Source organism: Cherax quadricarinatus, chromosome 16 (assembly GCF_038502225.1).
Source record: "Cherax quadricarinatus isolate ZL_2023a chromosome 16, ASM3850222v1, whole genome shotgun sequence".
Lineage (NCBI taxonomy): Eukaryota > Metazoa > Arthropoda > Malacostraca > Decapoda > Parastacidae > Cherax > Cherax quadricarinatus.
The window spans coordinates 23,898,240-23,919,388 of record NC_091307.1 but is presented as its reverse complement, the minus strand read 5'-3'; the positions used below and the strand labels follow the sequence as shown (position 1 = coordinate 23,919,388).

Genomic DNA, 21,149 nt, shown 5'->3' with positions numbered 1-21,149 from the left:
TACCACAATGACAAGGTTTTGGTTTTCGATTTTTACTGCCAAAACTTCAACTACATCATTTGAGGTGTTTAGTAGTTCTGTGCAAATGAGCGACTCTGTGACATACAGACCAACTCCCTCTTGTTGCCTGTTTAGTCTGTCGCATCAGAATAATAATAATAATAATAATAATAATAATAATAATAATAATGAGTAAGCTTCAGTTCCATAAATCAGTAATAATAATAATAATGACTAAGCTTAAGTTCCCTAAATTAATAATAATAATATTATTATTATTAATTTAATGGAATTAAAGCAAATTGTATCAGTTAAGTTCAACAATCAAACAAAACAAATTGTATCATCACTCATCATATTATGGCCTATTTTATTCATTCTAGAGTATACTATATCATGTTTCTTTGTTAATTATATTGTTTATTATGTCATATTGAATGAATTGTGACAGATAAATAAGCCTTAGAGTTGTTACATTGAAATATTTTGTCCTGCTGCTGGGACAGATTAATGGCATTTCAGTTAATTTAAATGAGGAAAACTGATTTGATATACGAGCAAATTGAGTTACAAGCTAGGTCACGGAATGGATTAAACTAGTAAGTCAAGGTTCCACTGTATATCTGAATAAAAAGGGTAAGAAAACAAACCTGTAAATGATAATATGCCATATCATTCTTTGTTTACATTACATGCTAACAAATATTATGCAAAAAAATTTCTTCTTAATCCCAATGATCTGTGTTCCTCAGTATGTTGTACCTCTCTTCCAGTGTCACATTTGGCTGAAACTTCTGCTGCTTTAAGTACATTCTCCTGATGAAGGCTTTGTGTTTTCCCAAAGCGGTGGCATGACCCCATGACTGATCCTACAAGAATTTATTATCACACAATTAAGACATGAGTGTAAAATATATTAAATATTCCTGTTTGAAAGAAATGCTTTATTCTAAATAAGCTTTTATCCATAAAACATACACAAGTACATAATTAAAATTTTACAAACTATGACTTAGGATTTAAAAAACTATCTAATAACTAGTGATCATAATTCCAGCAACCTCAATATATTCTGCAAAACATTTGCAAAGAATGCATTCATACAAAACAATATATATGATGAATATGATGAGAAAGACTCACAGTGGAACCTTGGTTTTCGTGATTAATTCGTTCCAGAAAGTCTTGACGAAAACCAAATTCGACGAAAACTGATGCAATATTTCCCATAAGAAATAATGTAAATCCAATTAATCCGTTCCAGACACCCACAAGTATTAACAAAAAATACATTTTATAAAGAATAACTATAGTTTTACATACAGAAAACAATGGGAAATAAATATAAAGGGCTAATGAAATGGATAAATGAACATTTAACATCACTTTTACCTTTATGGAAGACTCTTGTTGGCGTATGGAAGACGGCGAGGAGGGGAGAGGGAGGAGAGGTTATCTCTACCACAATCACTACCACCCTCTACCACCATCACAACCACTACCACCCTCTACCACCATCACAACCACTACCACCCTCTACCAACACCATACTACCACCCTCTACCACCATTATTATCACCCTCTACCACAATCACTACCACCATCACAATCACTACCACCCTCTACCACCATCACAACCACTACCACCCTCTACCACCATCACTACCACCCTCTACCACCATCACTGCCACCCTCCACCACCATCACTGCCACCCTCTACCACCATCACTGCCACCCTCTTCCACCATCACTACCACCCTCTACCGACGAGAAACAAAGCCAGACTGACTCAGAACACGTGGGACGCTTTGTGTGGGTGCGGGCGGTCACGTTCAGTATGGTGGATCATTGTCAACTCAATGAAAACCGAGGTGATGAACGAAAACTGGGACAAAATTTTGACGAAAAAAGTTGTTGAAAACTGAATTCGACGAAAACCAGGGCAAATGAAAACCGAGGTTCCACTGTATGTGCAACACTTGGGTGTTTTTACTCTCAGAGACAGTTTGCTTGCACAGCAAGGTTTTCTCACTCTATTACAGGGACATGATGATGATAATGATGATGATGATGATGGAGATGTTTATACTGGAGCCAGCAGAAGAGGGGGTATTACAGTTGACCCTCGAACAACACAGGTCCATTTATACCTGGATTTTTTCAATAAATATAAATACTGTGTATATTTCCAGGTATACTCCAGGAAATTTTGTTTTGTGATCTGTGACCGAAAAAAATAAGGAAAGGTTAGGTACATCATGAATGCATAAAATATATATAGATACCAGACTATTTTATCATTTACTACCATAAAATGTACAGTGGGACCTTGGTATATGATCAGCTCCCTACTCGAACAAAGCTCAGCACTCAACCAAACAAATACGACCTGCCAGACTTCGCTGTAAACTATTTCATGTTTCTTAACATTTTTTGGTGTTTTTTGTATTTGTATAAATAAGTCACCAAGGGGCCTATGACGATTAGTGATAACAGCCAACCAAACAGAAAATTGGTTGGGAAGAATTTGTTCGATACTCAAAAGCAACAGCACTCAAACAGCCTTTTGGAATGAATTAAGGTCGCATACTGAGGTTCCATTGTACACAAATCTATTATATGAAGTTAAAATTTACCAAAACTTATGCATACAAACAATTACAGATTGTACATGCAGTGTAATCTCGGTTTTCGTATGCTCTGGTTATTGTAGGATTCAGTTTTCGACGACTTTTTTTTGTCAAAATTTTGTCCCAGTTTTCATACATCCGCTTGGTTTTTGTAGAGTTGACAATGGTCTGCCGTACCAAACACGTCCGCCTGCCCGCATCCACACAAAGCATCCCATGCATTCTGACTCAGTCTGGCTTTGTTTCTAACAATAAGGCATGGGTCACGAGGCAAATTTTCATTGGGTCAATGAAGTGTTTGGCCCAAGTGTGAAGAAATACCTCCTGGAAAAGCAATTGCCACTCAAGTGCCTCCTGGCAATGGACAATGCTCCTGCTCATCATCCAGGCTTGGAAGACTAATTGTTGGAGGAGTTTAATTTCATCACAGTGAAGTTCTGTTCCCTTAATACTACTACTCTCATTCAGCCCATGGACCAGCAAGTCATTTCAAGCTTCAAAAAACTCTACACCAAAGCAATGTTTCAAAGATGGTTTGAAGTGACCTCAAACACTGAATTGACCCTAAGAGAGCTCTGGAGGAATCACTTCAATATCCTCAATTGCACAAGCTTGGCAGGGAGTAACTTCCAGGATGATGAACTCTGCTTGTAGAAAATTGTGGCCAGAATGTGTCCTTGAGAAGGATTTTGAAGGGTTTGAGGCTGACCCTGACAACCCTGCGCCTATTGTTTTATTTATTTATTTATGTCTCTGCAAATAGTACATTGAGATTATGTATTTACAATAGTGGGTTGCAATGCAAAGAGAGCCTCTATTATGCCTAGGCATTATGGGCCAACTTAACATTATTGGCTTACTGACTACTTAACATTAAGAATTATATCATAGTTGTACAGTAGATTATTAATTATAAGTGAATCTAATTTATATAAGACAAAAGATATATTCATATATTCAAAAATGCTTTTTGTGAAACAATGATTCAATTACATTCCTGTTGACAATGGATAAAAGGTTCGAAAGTAATTGTTGAAATTATGATATGGGAATATGTACTGAGTATGTGAGTACAGAGTATTCAGCATTTAGTCTAGGGTGATTAAGTAGCTTTTGAGAAGAGTCTTAAATTGATTTTCAGATTGGGTTACTTCAGTATCTTCTGGTAATGAATTCCATATTTTGGGGCCCTTCATGTGCATAGTTTTTTTACACAGTGTGATATGGACATGGGATACATCAAAAAGAGATCTGTGTCTTGTGTTTCTTTGGGGATGTGAGTGGCCAGGATGTGGAAGAGTTGGTGGACGACTACAGGGAAGAGCTAACTACTGAAGAGCTACAAGACCTTCAACTGGAACAGCAACAGACCACAGCTGAGGAAATTGCTTCAGAGGAGGAAGAAGAGAGAGAGGGGAGAATGTGCCATTTTCAGTGATTAAGGACATACGTGCAAAGTGGAATGAGTTGCAAAGTTTTGTGGAGAAATATCACCCTAATAAAGCTATTGCAAGCCGTGTCTGCAGCATGTTCAATGACAATGCCTTGTCCCATTTTAGGCAAATCTTAGACGCCAGAAACAGACCTCTCTGGACAGATTTTCTGTGTGACAGGGGTCCAGTGACTTTCAAGCTGGTCCTAGTGCCAATAAAAGACAAAGAAGGGAAGTAACCCCAGAGAGGGTCTTGATACCTTAAGTCCTTATGGAGGGGGATTCCACTTCAAAACAATAACCTCTCCTCCTCCCTCTCCCCTCCTCGCCATCTTCCATACACCAACAAAAGTCTTCAATAAAGGTGAAAGCGATGTTAAATGTTCATTTATCCATTTCATTAGTCCTTTATATTTATTTCTCATTTTCTCTATATGTAAAACTATAGTTATTATCTATAAAATGTATTTTTTGTTAATATTTTTGGGTGTCTGGAATGGATTAATTGGATTTACATTATTGCTTATGGGAAATATTGCTTCAGTTTTCGTACAATTCAGTTTTCGTCAGACTTTCTGGAACGAATTCATTAAGAAAACTGAGGTTTCACTGTATTCCATTTGCAGTCAAGAGAAATGTAAACATACATAATTTTTTTTTTTTTTAACAAACCGGCCGTATCCCACCAAGGCGGGGTGGCCCAAAAAGAAAAACGAAAGTTTCTCTTTTTAAATTTAGTAATTTATACAGGAGAAGGGGTTACTAGTCCCTTGCTCCCGGCATTTTAGTCGCCTCTTACAACACGCATGGCTTACAGAGGAAGAATTCTGTTCCACTTCCCCATGGAGATAAGAGGAAATAAACAAGAACAAGAACTAGAAAGAAAATAGAAGAAAACCCAGAAGGGTGTGTATACAGTGGACCCCCGCATAGCGAACTTAATCCGTGCAAGAGGGCTGGTCGTTATGCGAAATGTTCGCTATGCGAATTAATTTTCCCCATAAGAAATAATGGAAATAAAATTAATCCGTGCAAGACACCCAAAAGTATGAAAAAAAATTTTTTTTACCACAAAAAAATGTTAATTTTAGTACACACAAACTGAAAAAGGCATGCACAATTACATGACACTTACTTTTATTGAAGATCTGGTGATGATTGATGGGATGGGAGGAGGGGAGAGAGAGTGTTAGTGTTTAGAAGGGGAATCCCCTTCCATTAGGACTTGAGGTAGCAAGTCCTTTTCTGGGGTTACTTCCCTTCTTCTTTTAATGCCACTAGGACCAGCTTCAGAGTCACTGGACTTCTTTCGCACAACATATCTGTCCATAGTGGCCTGTACCTCTCGTTCCTTTATGATTTGTCTAAAGTGGTTCACAACAGTGTCATTGTAACAGTCACCAGCACGGCTTGCAATAGCTGTGTGAGGGTGATTTTCATCAAAAAAGGTTTGCACTTCAAGCCATTTTGCACACATTTCCTTAATCTTTGAAGTAGGCAATTCCTTCAATTTCTCTCTCCCCTCCTTTGAACCAGTTTCCCCAGGTCTGGCCTCTTGCTCTTGAAGTTGATCTATCAGCTCATCAGTGGTTAGTTCTTCATTGTCCTCCTCCACCAACTCTTCCACATCCTCCCCACTAACCTCCAACCCCAAGGACTTCCCCAATTCCACAATTGATTCCTCAACTGGTATACTACTCCTCTCAGGGTTAGCCTCAAACCCTTCAAAATCCCTTTTGTCTACACATTCTGGCCACAGTTTCTTCCAAGCAGAGTTCAAGGTTCTCTTAGTCACTCCCTCCCAAGCCTTACCTATAAGGTTTACACAATTGAGGATATTAAAGTGATCCTTCCAAAACTCTTTTAGAGTCAATCGAGTGTCTGTGGTCACTTCAAAGCACTTTTGAAACAGAGCTTTTGTGTACAGTTTCTTGAAGTTGGAAATGACCTGCTGGTCCATGGGCTGCAGGAGAGGAGTGGTATTAGGAGGCAAAAACTTCACCTTAATGAAGCTCATGTCCCCATAAAGTCGCTCTGCCACGTCTGTAGGATGACCAGGGGCATTGTCTAACACCAGGAGGCACTTAAGGTCTAATTTCTTTTCAGTTAGGTAATCTTTCACATTGGGGCAAATGCATGGTGTAACCAGTTATAGAAAAATTCCCTAGTGACCCATGCCTTACTGTTTGCCCTCCACAGCACACACAAATTATCCTTGAGGACATTCTTTTGCCTGAACGCTCTGGGAGTTTCAGAGTGATACACTAATAAAGGCTTAACTTTGCAATCACCACTAGCATTGGCACACATCAACAAAGTAAGCCTGTCTTTCATAGGCTTATGTCCTGGGAGTGCCTTTTCCTCCTGAGTAATGTAGGTCCTGCTTGGCATTTTCTTCCAGAACAGGCCTGTTTCATCACAATTAAACACTTGTTCAGGTTCCAGTCCTTCAGTTTCTATGTACTCCTTGAATTCATGCACATATTTTTCAGCCGCTTTGTGGTCCGAACTGGCAGCCTCACCATGTCGTATCACACTATGGATGCCACTACGCTTCTTAAATCTCTCAAACCAACCTTTGCTGGCCTTAAATTCACTCACATCATCACTAGTTGCAGGCATTTTTTTAATTAAATCGTCATGCAACTTCCTAGCCTTTTCACATATGATCGCTTGAGAGACGCTATCTCCTGCTAGCTGTTTTTCATTTATCCACACCAATAAGAGTCTCTCAACATCTTCCATCACTTGCGATCTTTGTTTCGAAAACACAGTTAAACCTTTGGCAACAACAGCTTCCTTGATTGCCGTTTTCTTGCCCACAATAGAAGAGATGGTTGATTTTGGTTTCTTGTACAACCTGACCAGGTCGGTGATACGTACTCCACTTTCATACTTATCAATGATCTCTTTCTTCATTTCAATGGGTATTCTTACCCTTTGAGGTGTAGGGTTGGCACTAGAAGCTTTCTTGGGGCCCATGGTCACTTATTTTCCACAAACAGCACCGAAAACACTGTAATAATACGAAATATTCCGAGTGTATGCTTGAATGTTACCGCGGAGGCTGGCTGGTAAACAATGGGACGGGCGGCACATGTGAGGCTGGCTGAGGGCGCACATTGGACGCGTCTCGGACGAAGGCCGCTGAGCGGGTTTTTGTCCACTATGCGGGGCAAAATTTTAGCGAACAAAGCGTCCGCTATGCGGATTGTTCGCTATGCAAGGCGTTCGCTATGCGGGGGTCCACTGTATATATGCTTGTACATGTATGTGTAGTGTGACCTACCTGAAATCTTGCATGTTTATGAGACAGAAAAAAAAGGACACCAGCAATCCTACCATCATATAAAACAATTACAGGCTTTCGTTTTACACTCACTTGGCAGGACGGTAGTACCTCCTTGGGAGGTTGCTGTCTACCAACCTACTACTAATGATGCAATAATATAATAATAATATAGATAGATCAAGTGTAGATCAAGTGTTTACATTGAAGCATATATGTGAAGAGTATTTAGAGAAAGGTAGGGAAGTTTTCATTGTAGTTATGGATTTAGAAATGGCATATGATACAGCAGATAAGGGAGCAATGTGGCAAGAGTATGGAATAAATATAAGTTACTAAATGCTGTAAAGAGTTTTTATGAGGATAGTGAGGCTCAGGTTAGGGTGTGTAGGAAAGGGGGAGATTATCTCTCAGTAAAGTAGGTCTTAGACAGGGATGTGTAATGTCACCATGGTTGTTTAACATATTTATAGCTGGGGTTGTAAAAGAAGTAAATGCTAGGGTGTTGGGGAGAGGGGGTGGGATTAAATTATGGGGAATCAAATACAAAATGGGAGTTGACACAGTTACTTTTTACTGATGATACTATACTTTTGGGGGATTCTAAAGAAAAGTTGCAAAGGTTAATGGAGTTTGGGAGGATATGTAAAGGTAGAAAGTTGAAAGGGAACATAGATAAGAGTAAGGTGATGAGGGTATCAAACGATTTAGATAAAAACTGGATATCGCACTGGATGGAGTATGGAAGAAGCGTATGTTTTCAGATATTTGGGAGTTGACTTTACAGCAGATGGGTTTATGAAGGATGAGGTTAACCATAGAAGTGATGAAGGAAAAAAGGTGAGTGGTGCATTGAAGTATCTGCAGAGACAAAAAACATTACCCATGGAGGTAAAGAAGGTAAAGTACAAGAGTACAGTGGAAACATCACTCTTATATGGGTGTGAAGCATGAGTTGTAAATGCTACAGCAAGAAGGCAGCTGGAGGCAGTGGAGATACCCTGTCTAAGGGCAATGTGTGGTGTAAATATTATGCAGAGAATTCATAGTGTGGAAATTAGGAGGCGTGGAGTTACTAAAAGTATCAGTCAGAGGGCTGAAGAGGGGCTGTTGAGGTCTGGGTTTGATTCCCAGCCAGGATAAAACATTGGGCATGTTTCTTTACACCTGTTGTCTATGATCACCCATCAGTAAAATGGGTACCAGGGTGTTAGTCGACTGGTGTGGGTCACATCCTGGGACACTGACCTAATGTTCCCAAAATGCTCAGCATAACAAGGGGCTTTCTATATAGCAGTATGTCATTGATGTCAGCTAGACCTGTATACCATGTACATGTACTTGTAGTAAATAACGATATTATTATTATATTATTAGGGGAAGGAAGGTGTGGTAGGGGTCGTCTCCAAAAAGGTTGGAGGGAGGGGGTAAAGGAGGTTTTGTGGGTGAGGGGCTTGGACTTCCAGAAAGTGTGTGTGAACATGTTAGATAGGAGTGAATGGAGACGAATGGTTTTTGGGACCTGATGAGCTGTTGGAGTGTGAGCAAGGTAATATTTTGCGAAGGGATTCAGGGAAACCGTTTAGCCGAACTTGAGTCCTGGAAATGGGAAGTACAATGCCTGCACTTGCCTGCTTGGGATATTGGTAGTTTGGAGGAACATCTAAATTGTCGTATCTGAGCACCTCTGCAAAGACAGGGATTATGTATGAGTGATGGTAAAAGTGTTGAATGATTATGAAAGTTTTTCCTTTCTTTTTGGGTCACCCTGCCTTGGTGAGAAATGGCCGATGTGCTAAAAAAAATTATTACAATCATAAATAAACACTAAACCCATAAGGGTCAATAATATATGTATTTTTTATTAACACATTGGCTGCTTCCCACCAAGGCAGGGTGACCCAAAAAAGAAGAAACACTTTCATCATCCTTCACTCCATCACTGTCTTGCCAGAGGTGTGCCTATGCTACATTATTATAACCAGCAGTGTATCATACAACAGGAGGTAAAGTTTTTATACTAAACTTTTTTTTTTTTTTTTTTTTTTATTATCACACCGGCCGATTCCCACCAAGGCAGGGTGGCCCGAAAAAGAAAAACTTTCACCATCATTCACTCCATCACTGTCTTGCCAGAAGGGTGCTTTACACTACAGTTTTTAAACTGCAACATTAACACCCCTCCTTCAGAGTGCAGGCACTGTACTTCCCATCTCCAGGACTCAAGTCCGGCCTGCCGGTTTCCCTGAATCCCTTCATAAATGTTACTTTGCTCACACTCCAACAGCACGTCAAGTATTAAAAACCATTTGTCTCCATTCACTCCTATCAAACACGCTCAAGCATGCCTGCTGGAAGTCCAAGCCCCTCGCACACAAAACCTCCTTTACCCCCTCCCTCCAACCCTTCCTAGGCCGACCCCTACCCCGCCTTCCTTCCACTACAGACTGATACACTCTTGAAGTCATTCTGTTTCGCTCCATTCTCTCTACATGTCCGAACCACCTCAACAACCCTTCCTCAGCCCTCTGGACAACAGTTTTGGTAATCCCGCACCTCCTCCTAACTTCCAAACTACGAATTCTCTGCATTATATTCACACCACACATTGCCCTCAGACATGACATCTCCACTGCCTCCAGCCTTCTCCTCGCTGCAACATTCATCACCCACGCTTCACACCCATATAAGAGCGTTGGTAAAACTATACTCTCATACATTCCCCTCTTTGCCTCCAAGGACAAAGTTCTTTGTCTCCACAGACTCCTAAGTGCACCACTCACTCTTTTTCCCTCATCAATTCTATGATTCACCTCATCTTTCATAGACCCATCCGCTGACACGTCCACTCCCAAATATCTGAATACGTTCACCTCCTCCATACTCTCTCCCTCCAATCTGATATTCAATCTTTCATCACCTAATCTTTTTGTTATCCTCATAACCTTACTCTTTCCTGTATTCACCTTTAATTTTCTTCTTTTGCACACCCTACCAAATTCATCCACCAATCTCTGCAACTTCTCTTCAGAATCTCCCAAGAGCACAGTGTCATCAGCAAAGAGCAGCTGTGACAACTCCCACTTTGTGTGTGATTCTTTATCTTTTAACTCCACGCCTCTTGCCAAGACCCTCGCATTTACTTCTCTTACAACCCCATCTATAAATATATTAAACAACCACGGTGACATCACACATCCTTGTCTAAGGCCTACTTTTACTGGGAAAAAATTTCCCTCTTTCCTACATACTCTAACTTGAGCCTCACTATCCTCGTAAAAACTCTTCACTGCTTTCAGTAACCTACCTCCTACACCATACACTTGCAACATCTGCCACATTGCCCCCCTATCCACCCTGTCATACGCCTTTTCCAAATCCATAAATGCCACAAAGACCTCTTTAGCCTTATCTAAATACTGTTCACTTATATGTTTCACTGTAAACACCTGGTCCACACACCCCCTACCTTTCCTAAAGCCTCCTTGTTCATCTGCTATCCTATTCTCCGTCTTACTCTTAATTCTTTCAATTATAACTCTACCATACACTTTACCAGGTACACTCAACAGACTTATCCCCCTATAATTTTTGCACTCTCTTTTGTCCCCTTTGCCTTTATACAAAGGAACTATGCATGCTCTCTGCCAATCCCTAGGTACCTTACCCTCTTCCATACATTTATTAAATAATTGCACCAACCACTCCAAAACTATATCCCCACCTGCTTTTAACATTTCTATCTTTATCCCATCAATCCCGGCTGCCTTACCCCCTTTCATTTTACCTACTGCCTCACGAACTTCCCCCACACTCACAACTGGCTCTTTCTCACTCCTACAAGATGTTATTCCTCCTTGCCCTATACACGAAATCACAGCTTCCCTATCTTCATCAACATTTAACAATTCCTCAAAATATTCCCTCCATCTTCCCAATACCTCTAACTCTCCATTTAATAACTCTCCTCTCCTATTTTTAACTGACAAATCCATTTGTTCTCTAGGCTTTCTTAACTTGTTAATCTCACTCCAAAACTTTTTCTTATTTTCAACAAAATTTGTTGATAACATCTCACCCACTCTCTCATTTGCTCTCTTTTTACATTGCTTCACCACTCTCTTAACTTCTCTCTTTTTCTCCATATACTCTTCCCTCCTTGCATCACTTCTACTTTGTAAAAACTTCTCATATGCTAACTTTTTCTCCCTTACTACTCTCTTTACATCATCATTCCACCAATCGCTCCTCTTCCCTCCTGCACCCACTTTCCTGTAACCACAAACTTCTGCTGAACACTCTAACACTACATTTTTAAACCTACCCCATACCTCTTCGACCCCATTGCCTATGCTCTCATTAGCCCATCTATCCTCCAATAGCTGTTTATATCTTACCCTAACTGCCTCCTCTTTTAGTTTATAAACCTTCACCTCTCTCTTCCCTGATGCTTCTATTCTCCTTGTATCCCATCTACCTTTTACTCTCAGTGTAGCTACAACTAGAAAGTGATCTGATATATCTGTGGCCCCTCTATAAACATGTACATCCTGAAGTCTACTCAACAGTCTTTTATCTACCAATACATAATCCAACAAACTACTGTCATTTCGCCCTACATCATATCGTGTATACTTATTTATCCTCTTTTTCTTAAAATATGTATTACCTATAACTAAACCCCTTTCTATACAAAGTTCAATCAAAGGGCTCCCATTATCATTTACACCTGGCACCCCAAACTTACCTACCACACCCTCTCTAAAAGTTTCTCCTACTTTAGCATTCAAGTCCCCTACCACAATTACTCTCTCACTTGGTTCAAAGGCTCCTATACATTCACTTAACATCTCCCAAAATCTCTCTCTCTCCTCTGCATTCCTCTCTTCTCCAGGTGCATACACGCTTATTATGACCCACTTCTCGCATCCAACCTTTACTTTAATCCACATAATTCTTGAATTTACACATTCATATTCTCTTTTCTCCTTCCATAACTGATCATTTAACATTACTGCTACCCCTTCCTTTGCTCTAACTCTCTCAGATACTCCAGATTTAATCCCATTTATTTCCCCCCACTGAAACTCTCCTACCCCCTTCAGCTTTGTTTCGCTTAGGGCCAGGACATCCAACTTCTTTTCATTCATAACATCAGCAATCATCTGTTTCTTGTCATCCGCACTACATCCACGCACATTTAAGCAACCCAGTTTTATAAAGTTTTTCTTCTTCTCTTTTTTAGTAATTGTATACAGGAGAAGGGGTTACTAGCCCATTGCTCCCGGCATTTTAGTCGCCTCATACGACACGCATGGCTTACGGAGGAAAGATTCTTTTCCACTTCCCCATGGACAATAGAAGAAATAAAAAAGAACAAGAGCTATTTAGAAAAAGGAGAAAAACCTAGATGTATGTATATATATATATGCATGTGCGTGTCTGTGAAGTGTGACCAAAGTGTTAGTAGGAGTAGCAAGATATCCCTGTTATCTTAACGTGTTTATGAGACAGAAAAAGAAACCAGCAATCCTACCATCATGCAAAACAATTACAGGTTTTTGTTTCACAGTCATCTGGCAGGACGGTAGTACTTCCCTGGGTGGTTGCTGTCTACCAACCTACTACCTATACTAAACTTATGTGAAATATTAAATCTGTATGTGTTGTTCAGCATAAAGAACAGCGAAGGTTCAATCCTCTGTCTGCTAATGCTTATTACTTATGTTATTTGATTATGCATATAAAAGAGCTAGTAACAGAAACACTAATATTATCCTACATTATCTTGCCCTAGCATAACCTCTGATTTATGCTCTGTGATTGTGTTCATTATACTATACAACGATCACATTCTCTTGAAAACACTCATAAAAGGATGACAAAATATAGACTCAATATCAGAAATCATTATAATAATACAGTGGTCCCTCGCTTTTCGTAGTTCTCGGCAATCGTAAATTTCGGAAATCATAGGGATATTTTCGTATAAATATGGGCTCGCTTTTCATAGGTTGACTCGTGAGTTGTAGTTCATCCGGGACGCGTACTCACGGCGTGAGCCGTGGCGACAGCCAGTCTGGCATTGTTTACCAGTGAGCAAGGTCCCCTCACGTGCTCCAGCGAAATATTTCATAATATTCCATTTATTTTAGTGTTTGCAAGTACTAAATAAGCTACCATGGCTCCAAAGAAAGCTCCTAGTGCCAAGCCTGTGGTAAAGAAGGTGAGAAATACGACTGAATTTAAGAAAACCATCAATGAACAATATGAAAGTGGTACAAGTGTGGCCGAACTGGCCAGGATGTATAAGAAACCCTACACAACCATATGTTCCATAGTGACCAAGAAAAAGGAAATCAAGGATGCTGTTGTTGCAAACGGGGTAACTATGCTGACAAAAATGAGATCGCCAATACTCGAAGAGGTTGAGAAGTTATTATTGGTGTGGATAAATGAGAAACAATTAGCAGGAGATACTTTTATGACTTCGATTATTTGTGAAAAGGCTAGGCAGTTGCATGACGATTTGGTAAAGGAATTGCCTGCAACTAGTGGTGATGTGAGTGAATTTAAGGCCAGCAAAGGCTGGTTTGAGAGATTTAAGAACCGTACTGGCATACACAGTGTGGTAAGGCATGGTGAGGCTGCCAGTTCGGACCACAAGGCGGCTGAAAAATATGTGCATGAATTCAAGGAGTACATAGAGGCTGAAGGACTGAAACCTGAACAAGTGTTCAATTGTGACGAAACAGGCCTCTTTTGGAAGAAAATGCCAAAGAGGACCTTCATTACACAAGAGGTAAAGGCAATGCCAGGACACAAGCCTATGAAAGACAGGCTGACGCTAATGTTCTGTGCTAATGCTAGTGGGGATTTCAAAGTGAAGCCATTACTAGTGTACCATTCTGAAAATCCCAGAGTGTTCAGGAAAAACAATGTTATGAAGAGTAAATTGTGTGTGTTTTGGAAATCTAATAGTAAGGCATGGGTCACGAGGGAAATTTTCGTCGAGTGGTTCAATGAAGTGTTTGGCCCTGGTGTGAAGGAGCATCTCCTGGAAAAGAAATTGGATCTCAAGTGCCTGCTAGTAATGGACAATGCACCTGCTCATCCTCCAAACTTGGATGACCTAATTTTCGAGGTGTTTGGGTTCATCACAGAAAAGTTCTTGCCCCCGAATACCACTCCTCTCCTCCAGCCCATGGACCAGCAGGTCATAGCAAACTTTAAAAAACTCTACACAAAAGCAGTGTTTCACAGGTGCTTGACTGTGACCACAGACACTCACTTGACCCTAAGGGAATTTTGGAGAGAACACTTCAGCATCCTCCATTGCATAACCCTTATAGGTATGGCTTGGGAGGGAGTGACTACCAGGACTTTGAACTCTGCCTGGAGAAAATTGTGGCCAGATTGTGTCGACAAGAGGGATTTTGAAGGGTTTGGGACTGACCCTGATGAGCCTATGTCTGTTGTAAAATCAATTGTGGCACTGGGGAGTTCCATGGGGTTGGATGTGAGTTTGGAGGATGTGGAAGAATTGGTGGAAGACCACAACGAAGAGCTCACCACTGAGGAGCTGCAAGAGCTTCAGCAGGAACAGCAACAGATTGCAGCTCAGAATCTTGCTGCAGAGGAGGAGGAAGAGAGATGGAAGAAGGTGCCTTCTTCAGAAATTAGAGAGATTTTTACTATGTGGGGTAAGATGGAAAGCTTTATGGAGAAACATCACCCTAACAAGGTTGTTGCAAGCCATGTTGGCAACATGTACAGTGACAAAGTCTTGGGCCATTTTAGGGAAGTGTTAAAGAGACGCCAGAAACAGAGCTCTCTGGACAGTTATTTTGCGAGACAGGACTCCAGTGACTCTCAAGGTGGTCCTAGTGGCATTAAGAAACAGAGAAGAGAAGCAACCCCAGAAAAGCAAATGGTACCTGAGGTGTTGATGGAAGGGGATTCCGCTTCCAAACTATTAACAATCCAATCTCTCTCCTCCTCCAGTCTCCCATACACTAAGGAAATAAATGGTATAAAATATAATACCGACACAATGGAAATATAAACACATATGCAGTATAATGTGATCCTTTATTGACTACATTTCGCCCACACAGTGGGCTTTTTCAAGTCACAAACAGATCTGTTTGTGACTTGAAAAAGCCCATTGTGTGGGCAAAACGTAGTCAATAAAGGATCACATTATACTGCATATGTGTTTATACTCCCATACACTAAGGAGAATCTCCAATAAAGGTAAGTGTTATGCTGTTAATGTTTCATTCATCATTTCCCATTGTATTGTTTATGTACTACATGTATATTTCATGTAAAAATTTTTTTTGTTTTAATACTTCTGGGTGTCAGGAACAGATTAATTGTATTTACATTATTTCTTATGGGGAAAATTGATCCGCAAATCGTAAATTTCGTTTATAGTAGCTCCTCCAGGAATGGATTAATTACGAAAAATGAGGGACCACTGTATAATATAATAATAATATCTTTATTTACTACAAGTATATGTACATGGTATACAGGCCTAGCTGACATCAATGACATACTACAATATAGAAAGTTCCTTGTTATGCTGAGCATTTCAGGCAAATTAGGTCAGTTTTGTCCCAGGATGCGACCCACACCAGTCAACTAACATGCAGGTACCCATTTTATACTGATGGGTGAACATGGATGACAGGTGTCTTATGGAAACATGTCCGTCGATCACTAGCCCACTCAGCTGACATGTCAATGTGTGAGCTGAGTGGGCTAGTGATCAAGCTACGGGACACCTGCAAAGATCATCTAAGACTAATTTAGTTATACTTTTGTAAAAGAAATTGAATGACAGGGTACTCTTTGAACGACATGGCAGCCTGAACAGGTACCCTTTCTGAATGAAAGGGTACCAATTGAATGAAAGAGGTATGCTTGACAGGGATTGTATGGGTGTTTAGGGCTACCTGGTTTACTCAAGACATTACAATAATTAAGACATAAATAACTAATAACATTTTATAAGTACTGTACTATAACCTACACCTCCTAAAGTTTCTTATATACAACCTTCATATCTTCATAAGTAATTTATCTAAGCATATACTGTGTCCTGAAATATGCTTAATAACTTCACTTTTTATAAGTGGTAAATAGGGCTTTTAAGGAAGTGAAATTTACATACCAGCGTAAGGTAAGGATGACGCAAGTAGAACATGTTTTGTTCTTCTAGTTGCAGCCTTTTTGAAGCATTACCTGTTTCCAGTTCTGTTACCTTTGGTATCATCCTATGCTTCCTGGAAGTAGAGAAATCTCTCTATTCTTTATGTCTCAAGCAATTAATAATTATATTTATTATGTTTACATAATCTAATACCATTATAAGAAGTATCAAGCAACACCAGTAATTAAGAAAAGATACAAATGGCAGAGCAATCTGTAACTGTACATTTGCTATAAGTACGTTTTTATTTAGGCTTTCCATACAAACGTACAATTTTTCTTTATACAGTGGGTTTGAGGGTGCACATGCTATAGTCATGTAGATTTGACCTAGGATAAGCCAAAAAAAGGTTAATGTGAATCTGTTGTGCTTTATGACTCATATCGGTTTTCATATTTTGTGAATATAAAATAATAACGTGAATCTGTAACAATATAAGGCTGGTTTGCACCTGTGTATTTTCTACAAAGACATTTTACAGTAGACAGAAAGGTACATGATACTACTAGGTAGTGCAAAAAGACAAAATGCAATCACTTAGAACAATGTCCAATGACCAATGTCCCAGAGCCAAAACATTTCCAATAAACGTGTCCTTAGTGATTGCATTTCACGTCTATTTTCAAATTTTTTCAGTACTCCATCCCATAATGTAATGCCCTATCTTTTAACAAGTACTGTCTCTCAGAAACATTAACATACATCACCTAAAATTTTTCCTCTTGCATTACAGGTTAAACATCAAGCAATACTACATTCAACAATTCAAGCTTCAAAATCTTTATTTCCATTAAGTATATACAGTATACAGTTGATAAAGGAATAAGTAACATGTTTAACAGATTGAATGGAAAGCCCCTTGTTATGCAGAGCATTTCAGGCACATTACCACACAACAGTACGCCAATATATATCTATCAATATATATTTTTATATTCTCAGTATTATTCCTACTTGTTTTCTGACTGAGAAGGGTTGCATAACTATGGTCTTTTCAATCTAAGAAACAAATACTGCAAACTAATCTTTGTAACACAAATGTATCTCCTTGGAAAATAAATTATTATTAACTAACTTCAGAGACCTAATCATAAATTACTTAAAGTTGTCATAAAAAATGACTGTTTTGTATATCTATCATGATTATGCAATGTAATTATTCAATGTAAGACAAATTATGCACTATAATACCACTGTAGATGACGTCTTATTATAAAGAAAAAATAAATAAAATAAAATATTTATTTCTTTGCTAAGGTTACAATGTGTGTTTACATATCATAGTATGACCGGAGCAAAGAAAGCCACTATCATGCCGAGGCATGATAGTGGCTTTCTTTGCTCCATACTTTTTTGCAGATTTAACCTAGTACTTATAGACTACTTAAGTCTAGACAGGTGAAAAGTGATAGAATATAGTCACTCAATCTTCACTCTATTGTTAATATGAGGTAGTACAATTTATGACAATACTACATTTTTAAGTATGAAATTAGGTTCTTTTACAATGGTAGAATACAAATATTCTATATTTCACTTTTATTATTAACGAGGAATTTTATTCAGATTATAACTTGCAGGGTTAGTAACCCAGGCCCATGGCCTGGTAGGCAAAGCTCTCGCCTCACACACTGAGTGTCTGTGGTTCAATTCCCGGCAAGGGTGGAAACATTGGGCGTGTTTCCTTATACTTGTTGTACTGTTCACCTAGCAAGCAAGTAGGTACATGGGTGTTAGTCAACTGGTGTAGGTCGCATCCTGGGGGACAAGATCGAGGACCTCAATGGAAATAAGACAGTCCCTTAATGACGCATTGCATTTCTTGGGTTATCCTTGGTGGCTAACCCTCTTGGGTTAAAAAATACCAATAAAATCTTATTAGTGCAACTTTTCACTGGAGTCCTTTGATCCTTTTCCCCAGGATGCAACCCGCAACTGTTGGCTAATGCCCAGGTATCTACTGACTGCTAGTTGAACAAGGTCAGTAAGTTTATTCCATATACTGTATAGTTTAAATTACCTAGGATAACCTAAAAAAGTCAAAGTGACTTATTTCCATTGGAGTCCTTGTAAGGAAACATGTCTGTTTCCACTAAATGAGTCACCAAACTAATTTTTGAGACCGTATCAATATCCCAATACAATGAAACAACAGATAAGTTTTTTGTTCCATAAACAGTATCTACAATGTTGTATTTTGCATAAACAGTACTCTTATCAAGATACCTTGATGCTAGTAAAGTGCTCTTATTTCAAGGAAATGGAGCTATCTTTTCCTCTGACTGAACCTGATTACTTCTGAATCCTCAGGGTTGTATGACATACGGGTTTAGCACTTCCCTGGGAATACAATAAGACTACAGGCACACAACACTGCTTACTGCACTTGGCTCACACCTGGTTATGATTATTATTATTATTATAATCATAACTAAGTGCTAAACCCACAAGGGTCATACAGCACTGGTTTACACCAGAGAGTAGATACGTGGAGTCGATCTGCACTATTAGGAGGGAAGTACACACAAGTTTTTTAATACCTACTGCCCTCTGCCTAACATTAAATAAATTACTGGGAACTAGTTGGTTATTTTGAGTCATATCCTGAGGAAGGATATAAAAAAAAACACTGGAAACAATCCAAACTGACTGGTTTTTCTGGGTTACTAAGCCTTTGGGGGTTAATAATCCAAATAGACTTTGTCAAATGATTTAATCAATGATAACCAAAGGAAACTTCATCACTGCAAAACATATTATTATTATTATTATTATTATTATTATTATTATTATTATTATGTAGAAGTGCTAAACCCATTAGGGTCATAAAGCACCTGAGGGAACATGAAATAATCCAATTCGATTTGAGAAAAGTGAGGAGAAAGGAGGTTCTTGATCCAAAGAATTGGAGCTGGTACCCTTGGATCTAGCCTGAATGTTTCTCATTCCCAAGTTGCTGAATGACACATATGAAGTCTTCACTCCCATGAATGTAATAATAATGAAAGGTAGTTCATCAGATCAAGAGCCCTTCATCAGCATCAAGGCACCAACCTTGAAGAATCAAGGTAGTGGATGGTGGATCAAAATCCCTGAATCAAGATCCCTTGGGTGGCCTCACATGGTAATATACTGGAAGAATATACACTAGTCAGTACATAAATATCATGCAATACCTGTATAAGTTACTATATTACATTTATGATGACGTTTTCTTCACCACATTTTTACAATAAATAAACTTATTTTGATATGGGAGGAAGCTCTAAACCCACACAACAACTGTAGCAGTCGACGTTCAAACCAAACAACTTTTCATAAATAAAATACCATAAGTGGCATATATTAGGTGTCACACACTAACATAAAGGAAGCAGAGCAGCACTTGTGTGTCTTGTGATCCATCAGTAACTCACCCGATCCATATATTACCATTGGGCATCTTTTTCCTGAAGAGTAACACTGAGAGTCTCATGTTGTTGGTGTCTCAGATCATCATCATCATCATCCCTCAAACACTACCTTACTTACTGACCTTATTTACGCACATTATTACTTATAACTAAGTGCTAAACCCACAAGGGTCATATAGCATTTATTTAGGTACAGGTACACGTAAATACAATTATCATAGAGTGTAAATTACCTAGGATAACCCCCCCCCCCCAAAAAAAAAAAAGTCAGACTTATTTCCATTAGGTTCCTTGTATTACTCTTAACATTATATCCCCCTTGATTATAATAATAATAATAATTAACATTATAATTACATTCTCGAGGACCCACAGTGGAAAATTTATCATCTGCAACTGTAAGTGTATTATATAGGGTTAACATTTACCCGTAAGTATAATATTGGGACTAATATTTACTTTAGATGGGCTGGTCTGAACCCGACTTTTATTTTTATTCATCTTAAATATAAGAAAACTAGTTATACCCCGACAAGAATTGTAATATATTATGCAAATTGTTATTTGGAGAGATACTAACAAAAATAATTAGTTGTGCCTGGGGAATCACAGCAGCGTAATTAAAGATGCAACTATTGTAAAAAAAGAAACGTCATTCCCACACCTACCGCTGGTGGATTAAGGTTACGTTAGGTTATTTTACAATGAGTTACGTTTCTCACCATTTCCACAAAACAAAGTTACGTCCATGGCATATTATTATTATTATAATCAAAAAGAAGCGCTAAGCCACAAGGGCTATACAGCTGTCCATGGCATAACCCATCTAATATTGGACATTTTAAGTTATCAATCAATTATTACAATCAAAACTAAGCGCTAAACCCACAAGTCATACAGTTTAAGTTGTCAGTCAACCCAATAAGAATTATACATTGATCAAGTACTGAGTCAGGATTGATCCAAATATGTAGAGGGCAGCGCCAATTTTCTGGATCAAGAGACCTTTATTGAACTCAAGGTACCTCTTGAAGGGACAATATATGGGAATCTTTATTGAATTCAATTCAAATTCAAAGTTTATTCTCTATAAGGATTACAATGCTGAGTTTACAGAAATTTGGTTATTGTTTGGTTTACATGTAGTAAAATAGTGATTACAGAG

At 38.9% G+C, this 21,149-nt stretch overlaps 1 protein-coding gene across 1 annotated transcript; it reads right to left on the bottom strand.

Moving 5' to 3' along the window:
• Positions 1–653: 653 nt before the first annotated feature.
• Positions 654–20,146, bottom strand: LOC128688877 (large ribosomal subunit protein mL63). Its single transcript, XM_053776899.2, has 3 exons — positions 19,988–20,146; positions 16,533–16,644; positions 654–869 (listed from the first exon to the last, which is right to left on the bottom strand). Exons 1-3 carry the CDS (start codon positions 20,044–20,046, stop codon positions 726–728), a joined length of 315 nt encoding a protein of 104 aa, XP_053632874.1. The 5' UTR covers positions 20,047–20,146; the 3' UTR covers positions 654–725.
• Between the last annotated feature and the right edge of the window lie 1,003 nt (positions 20,147–21,149).